This window comes from Delphinapterus leucas, chromosome 2 (assembly GCF_059928025.1).
Source record: "Delphinapterus leucas isolate spDelLeu-1000000601 "Yukka" chromosome 2, BTC_Dleu_Yukka2, whole genome shotgun sequence".
Taxonomy (NCBI): domain Eukaryota; kingdom Metazoa; phylum Chordata; class Mammalia; order Artiodactyla; family Monodontidae; genus Delphinapterus; species Delphinapterus leucas.
Genome location: NC_143130.1, coordinates 13,329,298 through 13,352,291, shown reverse-complemented (window position 1 = coordinate 13,352,291; position 22,994 = coordinate 13,329,298). Strand labels below are relative to the sequence as shown.

Here is a 22,994-nt window from a genome sequence, read left to right as displayed (position 1 = left end):
AGAGGTGGACCCCAGTTTATCAACAGATGAATGTATATATTCCACAAAATGTGGTGTATACATACGATGGAATATTATTCAGTCATAAAAAGGAATATAATTTGGAGACATTCCACAACGTGGATTAACCTTGAAGACTTAAGTGAAATAAGCCAGACACAAAAGGATAAATGTTGTATGATTCCATGTATATGAGGTGCCTGGAATAGGCAAGGTCTTATGAGACAGAAAATGGATTAGAGGTTATCAGGGCCTGGGGGAGGAGGGAATAGTGAGCAATTTTTTTTAATGGATACAGAGTTTCTTTTTGAGATGATGAAAAATTTCTAGGAATGGATAGTGATGATGGTTGCACAACACTGTTAATATACACAATGAATTGTATACTTTAAAAATGGTTAAATGGTAAATTTTATGCTATGTGTATTTTACCACAATTTTAAAAAGAGCAGTTAGCATGCTGTACTCACATAAAAGTACTCACATAGATTATTTTTGGAGGTGGAAGAAATTCAGGCACAGTTAACAGTATGAGCAGAGTTACTAGGTAAAAAAACATATATGAGGAAAAAAACCCTGAAATGATATAGGTAAAAATGTCAAAAGTGGTTTTCTTTGGATTTTAAAAATTTTGTTTTTCTTTGCTTTTACATAAAAAAATTTAATAAAAAATATTTAAAGAACAACCCCTCATACAGGTAAGAACAGTGTATTAGAAGTAAGCTGCTTGTAATAGAAACTCAATATACCAAATGGCTTTTTAAATGATAGAGGTCTATTTATCTCTTACATAAGAGAAGTACAGAAGCGGGCATCCAGGGCAGTTATGGTGGCTCCACAGTCACCAGGACCCAGGCCCCTACTAGCTCTCTGCTCCTGGTTTCTCAAGGTCACCTCTACTTGCAAGATGTCTGCTGCAGCAGCTACTAACATCTCATCTATTGATACATTCCAGTGAGCAGAAAGGAGGGAGAAACAAGGACAAAATGATGTACTGCCCTTTAAGGGCTTCCTTCACTAGAAGCCCAACCCTATGTCTTCTGTTCACCGGCCACCATTACCTGTAAAGAAGACAGGAAAATGCTGTTTGTTTTGTTTTGTTTTTAACTCCAGTATCTAATAATACAGGGGTTCTGCTACTAAAGAAAAGAAAAATAGATAGATGGTTAGTAGCCTGCCTCAGATACTTAAAAGCATTTTTCATATAACTAAAATTTCAGCTTTCATCTTTACTATTTGGAGTCACCTCTAAAAACTATAAAATCTCATAAAAAGATACACATTAACAAGTCTTTAGGACATTTTACACTAAAAAAAAAATTACATTTTAATGAATGTCAAAGCCAGAACATAGTGAGATCAAATTCTTTTTATTTATTTATTTATTTTATTTTTGGCTGCATTGTGTCTTTGTTGCTACGAGCGGGCTTTCTCTAGTTGCTGCAAGAGGGGGCTACTCTTGTGGTATGTGGGCTTCTCATTGTGGTGGCTTCTCTTGCTGCCGAGCACGGGCTCTAGGCCCGCAGGCTTCAGTAGTTACACGGCTCGCAGGCTCTAGAGCGCAGGCTCAGTAGTTGTGGCTCACTGACTTAGCTGCTCCGCAGCACGTGGGATCTTCCCAGACCAGGACTCCAACCCATGCCCCCTGAATTGGCAGGCAGATTCTTAACCACTGCGCCACCAGGGAAGTCCCTGACAGCAAAGATGCAATGGTAGAAACAAGTCTGTATATTCAGTTAACATAGGTATGTGTATGTGTGTGTGCATCTGTACGGAAGAGGACAAATCATAAGAACTTTTAAATGCTCAGACATGTCGGAAGTCACAATTTAGGATCCTTACAGAGTAATCTGTCAAACAAGACTCTCAATTCAGAAAACCCTCACATTTCCCATAAAATAACATATCTTTTTTCTAACGGTTTTGTTGAGGTATAATTTACATATCATGAAATTCACATACTGTAAGTACACAATTCAGTGATTTTAATAAATTTACAAAGATATGCAATCATCACTAAAATCCAGTCTTAGAACATTTCTATCACCCTAAAAAAGATCCCTCATGCCATTTTCAGTCAACCCTCATTCCCAGACTATGACAACTACTACTCTTACTTGCTGTCACTACATACTTACCTTTTCTGGACATTTCATATAAATCATATCACGTAACATGGAGTCTTTTTGAGTCAGACTTATTTTACTTAGCATAATGTTCTTAAGGTTCATCCATGTTGTAGTTTATATCAGAAGTTCTTCCTTTTTGTACTAAATATTAAATAGTATTCCATTACCTGGATATATCACATTTTGTTTATCCATTTGTAGGTTGCTGGGCACTTGGATTGTTTCCAATTTTGGCTCTTATGAATAATGCCCTATGAACATTCATCTACAAATCTGTATGGACATATACTTTCACTTTTGTCTTAAGACACTATAGACATCTAGGAGGAACTGCTGTAGCATATCCTAAGTTTACTTGAACTTTAAAAACAAAACAAAAAAACTGCCACACTGTCTTCCAAAGTTGCTGTACCATTTTACATCACCACCAGTTTATCCTCACCAATGATTTTTCCTGTCCACTATTTTGATTATAGGCATCCTAGTGGGTGTAATGTTTGATCTCCTTATGGCTTTAATTTGCATTTCTTTAATGACAAATACCGTTGAGTACTTTTTCATGCACTTACTAGCCATTTGTATATCTTCTTGGGGGAAATGTCTACAAGGATAGCTTTTTAGATTCTCTTTATTAGGTTGATGAAATTACCTTCTATTCCCGGTTTGCTGAGAGTTTTTATTATGAATAGGTATTAGATTCTTTCAATTTTTTTTTCTGTGTCTGAGATAATCATGCAGTTTTTGTCTTTGATTCTATTAATACAGTGTATTATATTAATTGATTTTCAGATGTTAAAACAACCTTGCATTCCTGGGATAAATCCCACTTGATCATTAAGTTTAATCCATTTTATATGTTGCTGGATACAGCTGGCTAACATTTTTGCTGGAAATTTTACATCTCTATTCATGAGGGTTATTGGTCTGTAGTTTTCTTTTCTTGTGACATCTTTGTCTGGCTTTAGTTATCAGGGTAATACTTATCTCACAGAATGAGTTAGGAAATATTCCCTCCCCTCCTCTTCTATTTTCTATAAGTTTTTGAAAATTTGTGATTATTTCTTCTTTAAATATTTGATAGAATTCACCAATGAAGCCATCTGGCTTTTTTTTGTGGGAAGACTTTAAAATACTAATTCAATTTACTTACTGGTTATAGGTCTATTCAGAGTTTTTATTGAGAGTAGTTTTGGTCAGTGGACTTTGTTCATTTCATCTAAGCTGTCGCTTTTGTAGGCAAAGTTCTTCATAGTGCTCTCTTATAATCCTTTTAATTTCTGTAGAGTTGGCAGTGATACATCCTCTTTCATTCCTGAGGTTGGTGTTTATGTCTTCTTTTTTTTCTTGATCAGTATAGCTAACAGCTTATCAATTTTGTTGCTCTTTTCAAAGGGCAAAGTTTTGCTTTCACTGATTTTTCTATTAACTGTTTCATATTTCATTGGTTTCTGCTCTAATCTTTACTATTCCTTCCTTTTTCTTGCTTTGTGTTTAGTTTGCACTTTTTCCCCTCCTAGTGTTGTAAGGCAAAAGTGTAAGGTTATTGATTTTAAATCTGTCTTCTTTGTGTGACTTCCCTGGTGGCACAGTGGTTAACAATCCGCCTGCCAATGCAGGGGACACGGTTTCGAGCCCTGGTCCGGGAAGATCCCACATGCTGCGCAGCAACTAAGCCCGTGAGCCACAACTACTGAGCCCACGTGCCACAACTGCTGGAGCCCACGTGCCTAGAGTGCATGCTCCATGACAAAAGAAGCCACTGCAATGAGAATCCCACCCACCGCAACAAAGAGTAGCCCCCGCTCGCCGCAACTAGAGAAAGCCCGTGCACAGCAACAAAGACCCAATGCAGCCAAAATAAATAAACAATAAAAAATAAAATAAAATCTGTCTTCTTTGCTATTATAGGTATTTGAAGCTATAAATTCCATCTAAGTACTACTTTAATTGCATCACATAAATGGTGATATGTTCTGTTTTCATTTTCATTCAGTTCAAAACATTTCCTAATTTCCCTGGTGATTTTCTTCTTTGACTGATGGGTTATTTAGAAATGTGTTAAGTTCCAAAAATTGGGAGCTTTTTCCATCCTTTTACATTCCACCTATTTGTGTCTTTGAATCTAAAGTATGTCTCTTGTAGAAAGCATATCATTGGATCTTTTGTCTTTTTTTTTTTTTTTTTAAATCCAGCCTAACATTCTCTGCCTTTTTATTGGAATGTTTAATCCGGTCATATTTAATTTAGTTACTGATATGGTCAGATTTACATCTGCCATTGTGCTATGTTTCCTATATACCTCATGTCTTTTTCCCCCTCTCCTTTACTGCCTTCTTTTTAGTTACATAGATATGTCCTAGTGATCTATGTTACCTCCTTTGTTAGAATTTTTACTACATAAATTTTTTAGTTATGTTCTTGGTGGTTGCTCTAAGGATTACAATATGTATCTTACCAAGATCTATTTCAGGGACTTCCCTGGTGGTCCAATGGTTAAGAATCTGCCTGCCAATGCAGGGGACGTGGGTTCAATCCCTGGTTGGGGAACTAAGATCCCACATGCTGCGGGGCAACTAAGCCCATGCACCACAACTACTGAGCCCGTGCGCCACAACTAGAGAGAAGCCCGCGTGCCGCAATGAAGAGCCTGTGCACTGCAACGAAGATCCCGTGTGCTGCAACTAGGACCTGACACAGCCAAATAAATCAAAAAAAAAAAAAAAGATCTATTTCAGATAAATACTAACTTTATTCTGGAAAAATATAAAAACATTGCTCTATTACAGCTCCATCTCTTGCCCCTTTCTTTGTGCTATCATTTTCATATATAGTAATTGTTATGTGTTATAAGCTCAACAACAGAGTTTTATATAGTCTTTTCTGGAAGATTAGACTTATGATGAAACAGTTTGATTCACTGAAATAATTATTAGAAATTATTTGGTAATATTTTAAAATAACAAAATAAATACATGGGATTTTTAGTCTAAAATTATTTGATTTACTTAATTTCCCACTCATAATTTTAAATAGCTTATAGGTTAAAAGCAACTTTAAAATACCCATATACTTTGTCTCATAAATATGAGATATGTTGCTAATTTAGTTTATCCAATTGTGGTTTAATTATATAACATTCTTTTTTCCAAAGTAACAGAGTTTACATGGGTATATATTAGTAATGTTATCAGGGCTCTACATGAAACATTCACCACTAAATAAAATGATTCTACCAATCCCACAATTTAAACTGTTCTCATTAGCCCATGTTACTGTCTCACCCTTGTGCATATATATGATTCCTACAAATCAAATGTGAATAAAACTTGCTATTTAGCTTTTTTCACCTATACGTGTTTTTCCATGTTGCTATGTACTTTTCACTTATATTGTTATTAATGATTACATATCACACCAAGAACATATCATAGTTCACTCAAATATTCTCCTACTATTAGAATCTGATTGTTTCCATTCTCTACTATTATTAGTGTGCTGTAGAAAGAACAAATGAATTAATAACTATGAAAAACAGGCTTTATCAGAATTTCGTAACAAAACCTACATAGCTGTGCATATTCTATTTTGTCACAAAAACAAAGGTTAGAAACACTATTGCAGAGAACTGCTGCAGGAACAGAGTATTGTTATCCATGTTAAAGAAAAGCAACAATGACAGTCTGTAAGTGAAATGTCTTTTAAAAAGATCATTATACCACAGTTTTCATTCATGGTAGTATCTTTAAAGATTTCCCTTAGATTAACAACTCAATATTAAAGGTATACAATAATAAGATAAACATGTCCTTCAAATTGTATGTAAACCGATTATATTTAAATCCTATGGATCTAATATGAAAAGACCCTTTATCTTTTCTTGTAAGTCTGAATTGTATACTTCTTTCCTTAAAATAATTTAAAGTACATTCCAAATGTGCACTCTATAAACTGCTTGAAGCTCTGATTAAAGATCACTCAATTCCATGAAGCTAATATCCACTGAAACTCTATGATTTTAGTATCGCCCATCAAGTTGACAATTGAAAATGTTTTTCAGTGAGGTTAACCCTCACTGTCTTATTTTTTGTTTTGTGAATTTTGAAGACTATGTGTAAGAGAACATAATGTTATTCAGGTCCAGAAAGTCTTTTTAAGAGGTTTTGTGATTGGTATATATTTATAAAACATCAACATGAAATTATCTGCATATATCTTAATTTCAGGACCATTCATGTCCTCCAGCAATGGTTTTTCAGACATGTACCTGAGTTTCAGTAACTATTTCCCCACGTGGCATGGTTTTCTAACTAGATTCAAGACAGAGTTCAGGACTCTCCTCTGGACACCTCCAATAACAGGGCCACATACATCACTCTGAGGTAATGGATCTACTTATTACAATATTCAAAACCTGTGGGATCTGATTATTTTAGAAATGTTACTTGCCTGTTTTAGCACCCAGACTTGGATCAAGTCTAGGAATAGTGGACTGATAGCGACAGGGACTGACGGTTTACTGTTCCTTTCAATGCCTAAGTAACAGCCTCTTATATTGCTGTGAGTAATAGGCCTGACTATGTTTCTGGATGTTAAGTAGTAAAAGGTTCTTAGATAATAGGAAAATGGCATTAAAAATAATAATTTAAAAAGTGCAGCTTTAAAAAATACTCTGGAGTCAAAGTAGCACTGCTCCTCCTAAACCCTACTCCAAATATGTACCAATGGTAAAATTTAAAGAGAGAAAATCATAAACATATAGCCACGGCCAAAACCAGTTAAGTATCTCTGTAGACAAAAACTAAAGGAAACGTGTAGCCACAAACAGAGCTTAAGCTAAAAGCCTGGACTCCACACCTGTAGTAGGCAGGAGAAATGAGAAGTCTGACTCCCACAGAGTAATGAGGACTGAAAGTACTCTACAAAAGGCCTGGGATCAGAGCCAGACTCTGATGGAAACTCATGCTGGAAACCAAGGGTTGCAGTGGGACTCCACCGCCTGCGAAAAAAAGTGAGAAGTCCGCTGCCTGAGGCTACAAGCTTATAAAATATTATGTATCTGAGATGCTAAGAGGCCATAGTTTCAGCCCAACAGCTGAAACCAGGCCAAACAATCTGCAGGCTTGGTATCTGGATCTGCAATGGCTTCAATATAGCCTCAGGAGGGAGCCCTAAGCTGCCTATATCAGACCGACTGCTTGTCTAGGTGTCTCGGGGAAAGGAGTGAAAGCCATTATAAAGCGAGGACGGGTGAATAAAAAGGAGAGAGAAACAGCCACTCAAGATGGACCTGAAAACTAAAATTCTACCTAAAGAAACATAACATTTTAATTATGAAAGAGAAATTATCTCCTTCACAGTTTAATTACCTATGTGCAATTCTTCATAAAAACCTCAGTCTAAAACATCTTTGTATCACGATAGTTTTGAAGCAGACACACAACCTGCACAACTGTACACACAGGTCTTGCTTTAAGGGTCTGTAACAACTTTGGGGTACAGTTTTAATTAAATCAACCCTGTGGTCCATATTATCAAAGCCAACACACCCCAAATCATCTTATGCTTTCAACGTTCAGAAATTTCCTGTTGCTGACTTTGATGAGCCCAGGGAATTATTTATAGTAACTTCAAATCATGCTTGGTGTACTTCCAAGACAACTGTAACTACGGTGGCTTGGGTCTTCTCTAGGGTGGACTTAATACATATCTAAAGACCATGAAACCAAGTAGGCTTCTCAGCTTGCCTGTATTTTTTTTTAAACAACTTTATTGAGGTATAACTGCTATACAAAGAACGGTGGTTTGTTTTTAAATAACTCTACTGTTGTGGAGAGTTCTCCTGTGCATTTTATTTTAAGGCATTTCAGAAAAATAATTTAGAGGGAATATATATTCAGAGGTACTCCAAAAGAAGACTGCAAATAAAGTTGAAAGTAAGTATAAGAATTATGATTTTTGGCTTTACATAAGAATAAAATTCCCATTGAGTACTTTATCAAAAACTTAACAGGTTGTTTCATAATCCCCCATTGTTAGACATAAATCAAACAGACTGGATGACCATCTTCGGGGAGAGCTACAGAAGAGACTCCTACACGAAGAAACAGGTTAGATATTGGTGAGGTCTCTTCTAACTTCAGGATTCTATATCCGTTCTCCAATTTTCGTTGTTGTTTTTTTTCCCTTAGCATAGAGTTTTTAACATCTCTGACCCCACTGCAATTCTTTCCTATAACGGGACTATTTAAAACAATAACAGCCAGGTATAAGAATGATCAATATTAAGATCTACTTCTTTTCCTTAACTTATGAAATTACAGAAGACAAAAGCAAAAAGATCAGCAATTAATCAGTCCAAAATAAAGCAGTACTTTTAGGAGCTGTGTGGAGATGGCAAAGGTGGCTAGTGGAAAAGGATGACTCTGGAATCCCTAATTGATATTATAATGAGCCAAAAGACTCGCACACAAACAGAACTGCACCTGGAAATCCCTTTTTAAAATTACTTAATTAAAGATGTTATAATAATCAAAATAGATGACAGTAGAGAATATAGTGAATATTTCGTAACTAATAATATATTTGATGGATGAGTTTCAGAATAACTAGGGAGAACAGGCAACCTCAAAGTTAAAATTACAAAGTAGGAACACTGGTGATTTCTTGGTCAAAGCATCATTAAAGACCTAATATATTAACTTAATAACACTTTAAGAATTATAAAATATAACAGGCTAGTCAGCAAAAGTAAACGACCAAATTGGATTAAGCTGATTACTGAAAACACCCTCAGCAGACAGACCTCTACGCATGGACGTTCAGAACCCATTGTCCCTAGAAGAGCAGCATGTACTACTATACTAACAGCCTTTACAGGCCAAAGAAAAGAATGGACAAAACGGACAGAAAACTAACTAGGAAGATGATATATAGCATAACTGGAACAATTCTAAAAAAAAGCAAAACAATAAAAACCACAGTGAATTAAGACAAAAACAAAACCTACAAACAATGTCCCTGACAAAATGGAAACAGCAATCAGTGATTTTATCCAAAAATATTTAGATATATCTATACAACACAGAAATGTTCATTCTCTAAGGCTGTGCTATCCAATGTGGTAGCCATTAGCCATATCTGAGCACTTGAGATGTGTTAGTGCAACTCAGAAATCAAATTTTTTATTAAATTTGAGTCATTTATATTTAAATTTTTTTAATGATACTTGATTCAGTTACTGGAAAGCTTTTTAAGTATGTGTGGAAGAACCTGAATACATGACTCTACTTGTTAGCTTGGAAGAGTTTGATTACATGAATCTACTTGTTAGCTGCACATTCTATGAAATCTCAACACAGATTAAGTATTTTCAATCAAAATTGAGTATTCAAATTGAAGTGTGCTAAGAAGTATAAATTAAAAATATATACCAGATTTTGATGACTTAGTAAAAAAGCTAAAATGTGAAATGTCACAATAACTTTAAAAAATGTGATTACATGTTGAAATAATATTTTTGATACATGGGATTAAATAAAATATATTTTTAATTAATTTTACCTGTTTCCTTTTTACTTTTTAAAATGTGGCTTTTAAAAAATGTTTAATTACGTATGTGGCTTGCATTATGTATCTATTGCACAGTGCTGCTCTAAGGGATCAATGGCTTTAAAAAGAAAGTCATCTGTCAAAAATCTGAAATATATGTCAGTAAGGTGGTATTTTACTTACAAATCCTGATCTCCTACTGTCACAAAGTAATACTATAGGCTACTCAGAATTGGTATACTTATACATTCCAAAGACATTTGTATCCTCTTCACACAGATTGTTACAAACCATTAAAGTATTCCTCTGAGTTACTGCAAACTATGGGTATGCAGTACCCATAGTTACCTAGTGGTCACTCCACCATCCAGAATAAGTAATCAAGTAGTAACTGAAGGACACTAATTCATCAGATTCCTTGATTCCTTTTATATCCAGATTCACTCACCAATATGTTAACTAATGCTCTTGGTTCTATGAGAGCTAAATGAAGATCTTTAGTATAGCAAAGATTTTGATAAGAGTAATTACATAGGACAATTTTATTTTTATATGTATACACATATATACACAGGCTTATAAAATTTTCCCTGGAAGAAAAACATTATAACTGCATGCCTTCACAGTGCTCTTCCAACTTTTTCCATACCATGGCATTTCACAGAAAATTACATTTGTAAGACACACTGGAGTTAAGCCCTTTCCAGGGAGGGCACCACCGTCCCAGCACACTAACTTACTGTACACCAACTGGGAAGCTCAGGCTCAAAGGTCATTGCAAAAAAATCTCTGAACCATATTTTATTTTCATCTGACTTATATTTTATTCTTACTTATGCCTACAGTTGTGAAAATACAACCCCTCAACATTTTTAACAACAATATACAAAGAAGGCCACAAGATGGAGATACTACTCCATTACAGTATTTGTATTGATGTATTATTTTTCTGTGTACATGTCCCTCTTTCTGTGTATTTCCTACTTTCTCCTTCAGTGGTATTCTCAGCTACTGTCTCTATCCCTAACGTCTATATTGGTTCCTCCCACTCTGTTTTAACTAGCATTATTAGAGAATTATATAATAAATACTTTTATGATCCTTTTTAATTTTAAAAGCAGGCAAATAATTAAAATATTTACTTCTAGCTCAATATTTTCCCGCCTCTCTAAAATTAACGATGATTTTTATTTACATATTTTTCTCTGATAGGTAAAAATTCTTTTAAAAATTTGCTACCCGCAAAGTAATAAGTACTCCAAAAGCCATTTACTGGAATACATTCTGTTGCTTTGTAAGGCTACAGATTCACTTCATGTTGATACCCTTCCAAACTTCCCTGGAATTCTTCTTTGACAACAGTCCTCAAAGCAGTTTATGAGCCTTACATGAAATTTATTTTCAGATCTCTTTATCAGTCCAAAGCGTACTTACCCAAGTTTGCTAACCCAATTTAGTCATCAAATTTAGCTCCAAATGACTATAAGCTATAGGCAAAAATCAAATCCAACTTAAAAGTTTACTATTAATGAGTAAATCTGCCAAATATGTTGCAGGCTTTTCAAGCAATGCAAAATAAGAAGTTTCAACAATGTTTTGAGAGGTGGCAGCATTGTTGAAAACCTGCAAAGCTTTCCACAAAACTAATTTCAAGATCTAATTTACTCTAAGTTAAACATATACTTGCAAATGTGTGATACAAAAAGTCACACTAATTCTGTATAACTACTATAGAACTGCATAGCATGGCAATCATCTGAACTTTATATGATATACTTAAGTACAAGGAACAAGTTCCAGTCACCCTACATTATACATACATATATTAACTTCCTTAAATCAAATTTAATCACCAATATTAATACAAAACACTACTTAAAGTCAGAGAAGAACCTAAATACTAATCTTTTATATGTTAACTAAAAGTGTGGTAATTGAAAATAACTGCTAATAAGATTTGCATTTTTTTTTAATTCCAAAAAGTCAGAGGCTTCTTGGTAATTGGCCATGAGATAGCTTCCTTAACCTGATCCATTTTAATGGTATAAAGTCCTTAAGTATTGGCTAGAAATATGAAGCCTCTACTTTCCTTAGCAGGCACATATATGGACCCTAGGATTTCTCTATGGTCTGTTCAGACCTTCCCAATAAATGACAACAACAATTTTTCTGGTCTTAACTCATTTTGACTACTGCTTACTACACATGTCACAGTGGGGTCTCATGTAGCTTTTAAAAATTCTTGTACCTTCTATAATCAGGAGTTGTATGTATTCCAGAATTTGTTTAATTAATTACTTCCTTTTAGAATTCCAGTGTTTGCACTCAGTGGCATTTTAATACTGCTGCTTAATACTCTACCAAACGTAAGGTAGATAGCTAGTGGGAAGCAGCCGCATAGCACAGGGAGATCAGCTCGGTGCTTTGTGACCACCTAGAGGGGTGGGATAGGGAGGGTGGGACGGAGACGCAAGAGGGAAGAGAGATGGGAACATATGTATATGTATAACTGATTCACTTTGTTATAAAGCAGAAACTAACACACCACTGTAAAGCAATTATACTCCAATAAAGATGTAAAAAAAAAAAATACTGCTGCTTATACCATGACATGTGTCTTTTTATTTAATTCTTGATCTTAAACTCTTACCTTTAATATTTAATTCAAATTCTATTAGCTGACCATGTAGCTGCACATAGCTTTATGTCCACTGCTTCACTGGCACTAAAATAGGCATTTTGTCTAATAATGAAGCATACTGTTTTATGCACATATTCTCTCTAACCAGAAATGTAGACAGCGGCATGCCTTGCTTTTGCAACATGCCTGATTACACGTGAGATTCCAGTTGCTGGATGATGGTAATCAGAAACACTTTCTGAGTAAGTGCATGAGTCCTAACCTTACTTAATGCAGTATTAAGGAGGATGAGAATGAGACACAAATCCTAGATTAAGTTTCTAATTAAGTGCTAATAACACTCTTAGACAAAAATTTCAGTAAATATAAGTTAAAAAAAAATTTAGCTCTTCAAATGGAATACCATGATGTTACTTAAAACATAATCATATTTTTACATTCATTAGTATAGGACCCACCTTTCAAAAGTAGGTGTTTTGATGAAAATAAAGAAAGGTTTTTGAAAATACATATAACTATAGCTTCATTATCAATTGGTCTAGGGTCCTGCTTCACCCAATCAGAAGTCTCTCTTTTCACTGCCACTCCTTTCCTTCCATCTCTGCACACTTCTATACAAGAAAGGCTTTGAGGGCTTCCCTGGTGGCGCAGTGGTTGAGAGTCCGCCTGCCGATCCAGGGAACACGGGTTTGTGCCCCAGTCCGGGAAGATCCCACATGCCGCGGAGCGGCAACGGGAGAGGCCACAACAGTGAGAGGCCCGCGTACCGCAAAAAAAAAAAAAAAAAAAAGAAAGGCTTTGGATTTGTTTTTAATTCTGGGTAAAATTAATTGACGTCATTACTGTCCAAACAGAGCCAATAATGCCTGACTTAGAAAAAGATTCCCAAGACCATATAGTCTTGGAATAAGTGAGAACATGTTTAATATAGATACCAAGCATTTTATCAACTGGTGTTACTTATAACTGCCACGGAGGTTCTTCTCTCAGCAATCATCAAGCCAAGTACCTACCCTCACCTCCATCCTACCCTGTGTATCATTCCCAACACTGAATAAAACATATGATGTTGAAATTCACCACATTACACCAATCACTGGGCAAAATGGTGACTTTTATTAAAAAGATTTTAGAATGTATCTCTAAGAATAATAGTAATAACAAAGGACAATTCCATTTCCCAGTTCAGCTTAGGGTGTATCTATGAATAATAAAAGACACACTATTCTAGGATTGTTCTCATAATTAGTGTAAAAAAAAAGAATAGTATAAAAAGAAAACAGAAACTTACAACTAGAAGAGGATTTCTGTTCCATCAGCTCTAGATTATGTGGCAAGTTTCCCAATAAACTTGCTTTTTCCCGTAAAATATGTCCAGGCAAACTCCACTAAACAGCGTATACATAAGAAAAGTAAATCAATTTTACAATAATCCAAGCTGATGCAAATATGTATACAACTAAACAAGTATTTATTCGGCTCTAACTCTATACATGATACGCTTTACATCAGAAATATAAATGACTGGAAGGTTATCTACCATTCCAGATTTTGTACATCTCCCTCTCTCCAAATCAACAAATAATTTTGGATTTTACAATGAAAATGGGGGAGTGATTATTACATGACATAGATTTACAAGGGAATAGACTCACTAGAGAAAGACTGCACTATATTCAACTAACACCACAAACTCAGTGGAATCTACAAGAATCACTGGAGAGAACTGATACTCACAGTACAGATTCACTAGTCACTTATGAAAGAGGTCTTCCTCTTTATTTCTCAAACCCCTATGCCAGGGTTTGAGAAGGCCCCATTAATGACTTTCTGCTTTTCCCACCCAAAAAAACTGAACACAGAACTCAGGCAAATAGAGATCAAATAGCACCTTTACTGCTGAAAAGCTACTGGAGAATTGAGATTACGTATAGGAGCCAAGTGGGCTTGCTAGAAATTCTGGCCCTCCCATCCCCAGCCTAGACTTTTTTTTTTTTACATCTTTATTAGAGTATAATTGCTTTAAAATGGTGTGTTAGTTTCTGCTTTATAACAAAGTGAATCAGTTATACATATACATATGTTCCCATCTCTCTTCCCTCTTGCGTCTCCCTCCCTCCCACCCTCCCTATCCCACCCCTCCAGGCAGTCACAAAGCACCGAGCTGATCTCCCTGTGCTATGCGGCTGCTTCCCACTAGCTATCTACGTTACATTTGGTAGTGTACATACGACAATGCCTCTCTCTCGCTTTGTCACAGCTTACCCTTCCCCCTCCCCATATCCTCAAGTCCATGCTCTAGTAGGTCTGTGTCTTTATTCCTGTCTTACCCCTAGGTTCTTCATGACTTTTTTTTTTTTTCTTAAATTCCATATATATGTTAGCATACGGTATTTGTCTTTCTCTTTCTGACTTACTTCACTCTGTATGACAGACTCTAGGTCTATCCACCTCATTACAAATAGCTCAATTGTTTCTCTTTATGGCTGAGTAATATTCCATTGTATATATGTGCCACATCTTCTTTATCCATTCATCCGATGATGAACACTTAGGTTGTTTCCATCTCCGGGCTATTTTAAATAGAGCTGCAATGAACATTTTGGTACATGACTCTTTTTGAATTACGGTTTTCTCAGGGTATATGCCCAGTAGTGGGATTGCTGGGTCATATGGTAGTTCTATCTGTAGTTTTTTAAGGAACCTCCATACTGTTCTCCACAGTGGCTGTACCAATTCACATTCCCACCAGCAGTGCAAGAGTGTTCCCTTTTCTCCACACCCTCTCCAGCATTTATTGTCTCTAGAGTTTTTGATGATCCAGCCTAGACTTTGAGACAGTACACTCAAGAGAAAGTCTGGCAGGATAACAACTGCCTTACTGGTCTGTTAAGAATGAGCCTCATTACTTCTAGCTTTTTAGTTAGTTAGCTCTCCCCAATCAAGCAAAGCAGACCAAAGGTGATCACCCTCCAACAAGGTAACTCATCCATGGAAAGATGTAAGAGATGAGTCAAGAGATCAGCAGTTGTTTCTTTAAGGGAGTCCTTCCCCTTGGGTATGTGTAGGATGAGTGTGCCGTAACTGTCCCTCCCTTATACAGGCTGCTACTCTGTACATTCTGTGCATCTGAAGTACAGACTGAAAGAGCTTAAAAGATGTATTAATTCTGATTAAAAAGTTAAAATCCAACATTTTGTAAGCACATGTCACTTAACAATAGTTTTCTTCTTTTAACCAGGTTTTAGCATTCATTTGAATGTAAGGATGCAGGTTATTAAAAATTTTCTAAGAGAAAGAGGCACATTTTCTAGCTCTATGAATAGGAATCTGTAATGACTGGCACCAAGAAAATTACTCTGATTTCATCAGAAAGTGAATGCTGCAAAATTTAAGCTAACTTAGCTTGTTACAATTTCAACTGACAGATTTTTAAATGACTATGAAGTATTTATTGTTGGCTAGAACACTGTACAAAGTATAAAGAAAATCATGGACCCAAAAGACAATGAAAAAAATTGATCCCACAAGAAATACAGGTATCCAAGGAGCAGGGGCTGTTAGAATAAATATAAATACTGTTTGGGGACCTAGAATTTAAGTTACTAATGAGGTATTTCAATAACACAACTTTTCTCCTACATTCTTCTAATCTTCTACCTTGTATTCTCTGAAAAGATGCAATATCCAAATTGGAATGCCCTGTGAACAATCAAAGCCATTCTAAAAATAGAGTGAGCCTCTGCTATGTCACCTGCATACATACGTCCACTAAAATCTTCTGGAATCCCTTTGAAAGCTTTTAGAACCAATTTGAAACTTGGGAATACAAGGAGAGGGATTCCTTTGCTGGATGAGAGCAATAAAAGGCCAATATAAATATAACTTATTGAATAAAAACAGTCAAGCAATTACTCATTCGGTGAATTACTGTTTAGTTTTAGTTACCATGTTCATATTTTTTCATTTAATAAATATTTAAGTGTCTCCTATGACGTAAATAAAGAAAGAAAATACCATTTGTCCTAAAAATGAAGTAATAACTTGACAAGGTCATAAGTCAGTAAGTGGCCTGGTTCAAGTTCTAAAAGTCTAATTCAAGCCTAGTTCAAGTTCGAAAAGTCTAATAATCTAATTGATTATTCCAGTTATAGAGTTTAGGGAGTGACTGAGCAAACTACTTTAGACCTGGTGGAAAAAGGGATAAAATGGCTGCCACATTAAGTCACTAATCATCCCTGGAATCTAGTTTGGGGTATGGAGATCTCAAAAAAAAGTTTTTTTCTATTAATTGTCTCCAATTCCGCCCCCTTCCTTCTCTCCTGAACCCAATGTAACCAATCTATTGATCTCACCACTCCACTGAAACAGCTCTTGCTAAAGTAGCCAATGACCTCCACACTGTTGAATTCAACAGTCAACGCGCAGAACGCATCTTATTTGAATTATCATCAGCATTTAGCCCAGCTGATTGCTTCCTCCTCTTTAAAATACTTTCCTCAGCTGACTTGAAAGAGACCATCTTTTGCTGATTTGCCTGCTACTTCGCTGGCTGTTCCTTCCTCTTCTCCTTTGCTGGTTCCTCCCATGGCCCAGCTCCCAGACCCCTCTTTTCTCTTTTACGTTCAGTCTCCTGGTGAACTTACCTGGTTTTGTGGCTTCAAATTACCTACGAAGTGCCAGGGACTCCCTAATTTATTATGCACAGCCTAAACCCTCTCCTTACAACTCCAGGCTTAGATAACCAACTTGAAAGTTTATTAGACACCTCACATTTGGCATGACCAAAACCAAATTACTGATTTTCCCCCAACCATACCTGCTTCTATTCCAGGCTTCTCCATCTCAGTACGTGGCAAGTGCAATTAGACAAGTATTTATTCACTTTCTGAGGTTTAGAAAAAGCTTTCGAATTATCCTCAACTTTTCTTCCCCACTCCCCCCCTCCACATCCCACATTCAAACAATCAGCAAAATGCTGTCAGCTCTATGTTCCAATTATATCCAGAATCTGACCACTCTGCACCACCCAGGTCCATTCTACATTCTTCACCACAATTATCCAATAATTAATAACATATCACTGATCTCCAACTCAATAAAGTAATCGTTGTGAAATTTAAGTCAAATTATGTACCTCTTCTGTTCAAAACCCCCCTTGATCCCCAACTTACTTATAATAGCCAAAGTCCTCATGACTTACGTTGAAGCCCTACAAGATCTTCCCCCGCCCCCCATGACTCTGATCTCATCTACTACTGTCCTCCCCATACACCCTGCTCCAGCCACATTGGCTGCCTTGCCATTCCTCAAATACTAAGTAAGCTCCAAGGCCTTTGCGCTTAACCGTTTGCCTTCCTTGAATGCACTTATCAACATGGCTCACTTCCTTACTTCTTTCTGAGGACTTCTCTGACCATCTGACATTTATATTTACTTGTTTGGTTGTTTACTGTTTCCCCCTACTAAAATGAGTCTAGGGGTTTTGTGTTACATACTGGCCAATTCCCAGTGTTTAATATTTAGTAGGTATGAACCAAATCTCTGTTGAATGGACAACAAAACTGATTAAGTGTGTAAAGCCAGGTCACCACTCTTAAGTAACCTACCTAATTTGCTCTGGTTCCTCATGTCTGGCTAGTCAAGAAGAGATTCATTGGCTTTAGCCTGAAAATTACACATTAAGGACATAAGACAGGCTGCATTTGTCTCTACCAAATTTCTGGTCTCCTGAAAGTCTCCTAAGAAAGTTAAGATTCAATGTAATGTAAAGAACTTGTTCCGATCAGTTTCTCTGCTTAGGTAGAATAAAGTTTCTTCTGCATTCTTTCCAATTTAACACAACTGCGTAGAGAAACACAGATGAAAACAATTTTCTGGATCCTTCTATTAAAATGTTACCTCCACACAGAATCTTCTCAATTACCTATGCTTCTTTATTTTCCCATCTTTGCCCATATAGTTAAATGCTCTGGTTGTTCACACTGCCTAATTAACTCTGCAAATTTAATTGCATGAATTTATAAATGAAAATTCTATGAGAGTTCATATGCAAGCTAGATTACATAATCTAAAATTTAAACCACTGCTACTAAGTTTCTGTATTCTCTGAAAGGGGCTTAGTTTTCCTTGAATAACTGGAAAATATCTTCAAAATCTTTGGATAGGTTATGTAAAAGACTCTAGCTACAGAATTTAATCAATTATGGTAAATTCTAACAAATATTCTCAATATTACAGGCATTCTTAAAAGTCTTCAGAGTTATATTTCACTAGTGATTTTTACACATATTGAGACACCATTTACTTTGAAATGAGGTATACTTTATCTCTACAAGCAGGAAGTGGCACCAGGTGAAGACAATGACTAAAGACAATTGCCACATAATCGTTTGCACAGAAGAATTTGAAGTGTGAAATTCTTAAACTACTTTATAACTTACAAAATTGAAATTCGTTAAAATCATGGTGCCATGGCAACTGCTATTTTATATTCAATTATATATATTTAATTGAAAAGTAAATTTCCATTTAATGTTAAGCTCAACAGTTCACACAAATTTATGATAACCTGTAGGAGTGAAATGTACACTTCACATCTGGTCACGGGAAGTGTGCCTTGAATGACAATTGTTGGTAAACATTTTTTTTCCCCCATAACTATTCAAAGCATTTTATGAAGGGCTCAATCAGATCGTGTTAAATTCTAAGTCTTTAACCCCATAATTCTTAAACCAGTAAAATGGCGTCAGAGACGGGATATCTACCCTCATTCACCACTCCCAGGGTGTAAGTAAATAGCAACAAACGGACATTACAAGTTAAAGTCTCAAGCTAGAAAAGGAAAGAAAACGAAACGAAAGGAAAAGAAAAAGACAACGATCCTGCGTTACTGGTTGGACTTCTCTTCCTGGAGCTCCCCAAGTGCCTCTACTGCCCCGAACACTTGATGGCTCCTTCTATGACTTCCAGGACCAACACTGCAGAGGCTTCAAGTTCCTCCAGATTTCTAAACTATGATACGAACGCCTAATCCAACAGGCTACATAGATTCCAAAGTACAGTGCAAGAAAAATTTCTGCAACCCAGAGGCCAACCAAAATGTATTCCTATCTTCCCGGAAAGGCAGAGGAAAGGAGGCTGCTAAAATATAGATAAGTGTAATTGGGAAGGTGAAAATTTGGAGGCAGACACGACTACTCCTTCCCACACTCACGGGGCAGGCAAGGAAAGGGTAAAAGATCTACCCACACCACTCTTCCTTCTTCCTCCTGCACAGCTGGGTGCAAGGATCTCCCCCAGAATGGCAGAGGAAAGAGAAGGGATCGCCACCCCAGGCTGGTGGCACCGTCCAGGCTGTCACTGAGACTGCTGTCACTGAGACTGGAACTCGAGGAGGGGAGCCGGGCGGTGAGGAATTGGGGAAGGCGGGTCATTCCCTCTGAGACTGGTTACGAGGAGATCCTGGTGGATCGGGCTGAGGACGGCAGACGAGCCCAGGATGACCAAGTCTTGCCCCGCGTGCCCGGCTCCCTCGGAGGAAACTGGGTCAGAGTCCGCCCCACCCCCTCCTTTCCGCCCGTACCCGCACTTTTCTGCCCCGGAGGCGCAGCCCTCGGGCGGGCTGGCTGCCGGCCGGCCGGCCCCGCTTACCTGCTGCACCCCGAGGAACTGGTAGAAGTTGAGCTGCACCTCCTCCACCAAGTCAAACAACTCCAGGTCTCCGCTCTCCCAGCCGCGCGCCGGCCCCGCGGCCGCCAGCAGCAGCAACAGCAGCGGCGGCGGGAACTGCACAAGCCGGAGCCGGAGCCGGCGGCGCGGAGGAAGCCGGGCCAGCCGGCAGCAGGGCGCCGTCATCGTGCGGGGCTCGGAGAGGTCACCCGCCGCGCAGCGCCGTCGGCCGAGACCAGGGACGCGGCGGGCAGCGCGGGCTATGGGAACAGTGCTTGTCAGTCGGAAGCACCGGCAGCCGCCCCGGAGTCGCCCGCCCCGCGGCCGGTCCTAGCCTGAGGGACAGGCTGGGCCGCGGGCGCTTCTACCCTCCGCGGACCCCCGCCCCTCACCCAGGCCTACAAACAGCTGGCGAGCCAGCGCCGGGCGCTGAGGTTGCACCGGGTGGGAGAGGTTTCCCCTCGCCTTAGCCTATCCCAGGCCTTGCTTCCGGTGACATCACGTCTCCTAGCAACCGCGGGAGAGGGGGCGGGGCCGGAAGTAGAGAAGCCTGCGCCCCAGAGCTGGGCCTCAGCGAAATGCCTCTCAGTCGCTGGCGCGCTCTGCGAAGCTGTTCGTGTACTGACACAGATTAAGAGACGTGGACGGTTATAGACATCGCGCATCCACCTGGAACATCCCAAATATCCCTGAAACAGCTACCTTCTTACCCTCCCCCAGATATTGAAAACTAAAAGTATATTTGAAAACTGATTTATTGATTACGGCCTCTGTTCCACACATTTCATTATTCTATCCCCAAAGATATAGGAGGAATTGAACCTAGGACTTGAAAGGGGCAAATCTAGTGAGTAGTCTAAAGTATCCTTTTGAGAGAGGTGAAGAAGAAATGAAATTTGAACCAAGACAAAAAGCATACTTCTAATAATGAATTAAGATTTATAGGCATAATACCATAAAGTAGGCAACCTGGCAGAAATTAATAAGCGTGACTCAATCATAGCCTTAGGGGAAGTGTAGTTTATCTGCTTTAGCCGATTTCCAATTGGTGTTCCCTTCCCAACTGAGGTCTATTTTTAATGACATTTAGGCTAAAAACCTCCTCTCTTTCCCACCAGTGTCTCACCTCCTCCTCCATCCTCCTCCTCACCGCTATTGCTTTCTCTTGTGTGAACCGTATTTTCTTCTTAAGCTTTTGCTTGACCAGTTTTGAGAGTTTGATCTCATGCTTTTCCCATCTTGGATCCAGCCAGCTGAATTAAGCTCAACAGGATAATGATAAAGCTCTCATAGTAAAAATATATTATGTTTGTCAAAGGTTAGAAAAACAATACCTGGATCCAGGAAGTAAATCTTACTGAAGAAATCATTCCAGTACTGCAGAGTTAAAAAATATATAGATATTTTAAAATAGTTAAATGAATGCAAGTATATCTTGCTTAAAAATAATATATATGCTTGAATTAATCCCATTTTAAATTCATCATGAGGCTTACCTTTCAAAGATACAAGAGCAGGGGTGTCTCAGTCAGCAAGGGCTGCTGTAACAAAATACCATAGACTGGGCGGCTTAAACAACAGACATTTATTTCTCACAATTCTGGAGGCTGGGAAGTCTGTAACGGGGAAAGGTCAGCATGGTCGAGTTCTGGTGAGAGCCCTCTTCCAGGTTGCAGAGGGCTGCTTTCTTGCTGTACCTTCACATGGTGGAATTGTGGGGGAGGGGGAGAGAGATCTAGCATTTCCTCTTACAAGGGCACTAATCCCACAGGGTGGGCTCCACCATCATGAACTCATTTAAACCTAATTATCTCCCAAAGGCTGCACCTCCAAACACCATCACATTGGGAATGAGGGCTTCAAAATATGAATTTGGGGAGGACACAAACATTCAGTCCATAGCAAAGGGTATCACCTTTTCTGTGTATTCCCAGTTCCAAGCACAATGCATAGCACATGCTAGCATTCAATTAGTTGAATGGAATCCTGTGAACACCTCCCCACCTCCATGCCTCCCCCTACAGTTTTTTAGTTTGATTTTTTGATATATCAGTTTTCTTGAAGTGAGAGGCATTTTTACCACATCTACGTTAGCTTACTGTTTATTCAATGATTAAAACATCAAAATAAAATGAGAGCAATAATCTTAAGAACTACTTTTACATAATATCCCAACATTCATCTTTTCTCCTAATTTGACCATTAAATTAAGTGCAATATAACATTTGAAACTGGTGCCATATTGCCACTGATATTTTAGTGATCTGGTATTTCCCTCTTGAGCTCTATTCTTATGTTGTCCAAGAACCCCAAGGACTTCCTCCATCTAAAGGGAATAGTTCTCTTCCCAAGGTCAAGCTGAAAAGCAGAACTGAAGTCTATTCAATACAGCACTGCTACTGCTTCTCACTGCTATAAGGTATTGCTCTGGAGGCTTCTTCCTACCAGTTCCAATAACACTAGTCCACTCTGAAGTGATGTCCTTGCTTGTTCTGGTCTAGGTCTCTGCAAAGGCCACAGTGCTATTTACATTCAGACTTCTAATTTGGCATCTTCACGTGTTCAGTCTCATCCCCCAGAGGACAATGCAGTTGAATAAACCTTCTTTTGCTGAAGCCAGGACTAAGTGAGCTCACAACGAACAGCTGTTTTCTTATCTGGTGACATTTAATGATTCTGGGCATGGACTGATGAAGCTTAGCATGGGCAGAGGCAATGTACACAGGAAGAGAGAAGCCAGTGAAATGTTTAACAGTCTTGTGAGTTGTGTAATGGATTGGAAATGTAGAGAGGAGGCCCAGACTTACAGCCAGCTTTCCCACAGAACATGTGCTGAATTCTGGGGTCATGCAGGAGGCCGAAAGACTGAAGGATAGGAAGAGTAAAATCTCCCCACATTCTACCAGTGCATACAAAAGGAACTCTACCGAAAAAGAGGAGCCTGCTTCAAATACACAGGCAGTCTTCTCCCTCAAGACATTTGCAATATTTCTGAAGTTATATGA

At 38.0% G+C, this 22,994-nt stretch overlaps 1 protein-coding gene across 1 annotated transcript in view; it reads right to left on the bottom strand.

Annotated features, from left to right (window-relative positions):
• DNAJC1 (DnaJ heat shock protein family (Hsp40) member C1) overlaps positions 1 to 20,482 on the bottom strand; it is a 203,067-nt gene extending 182,585 nt beyond the window's left edge. Inside the window, exon 1 of the mRNA XM_022580478.3 lies at positions 19,972 to 20,482. Coding sequence (XP_022436186.1) covers positions 19,972 to 20,175 — 204 coding nt within the window. The 5' untranslated portion in view covers positions 20,176 to 20,482. The remainder of the gene's footprint in view (positions 1 to 19,971) is intronic.
• Between the last annotated feature and the right edge of the window lie 2,512 nt (positions 20,483 to 22,994).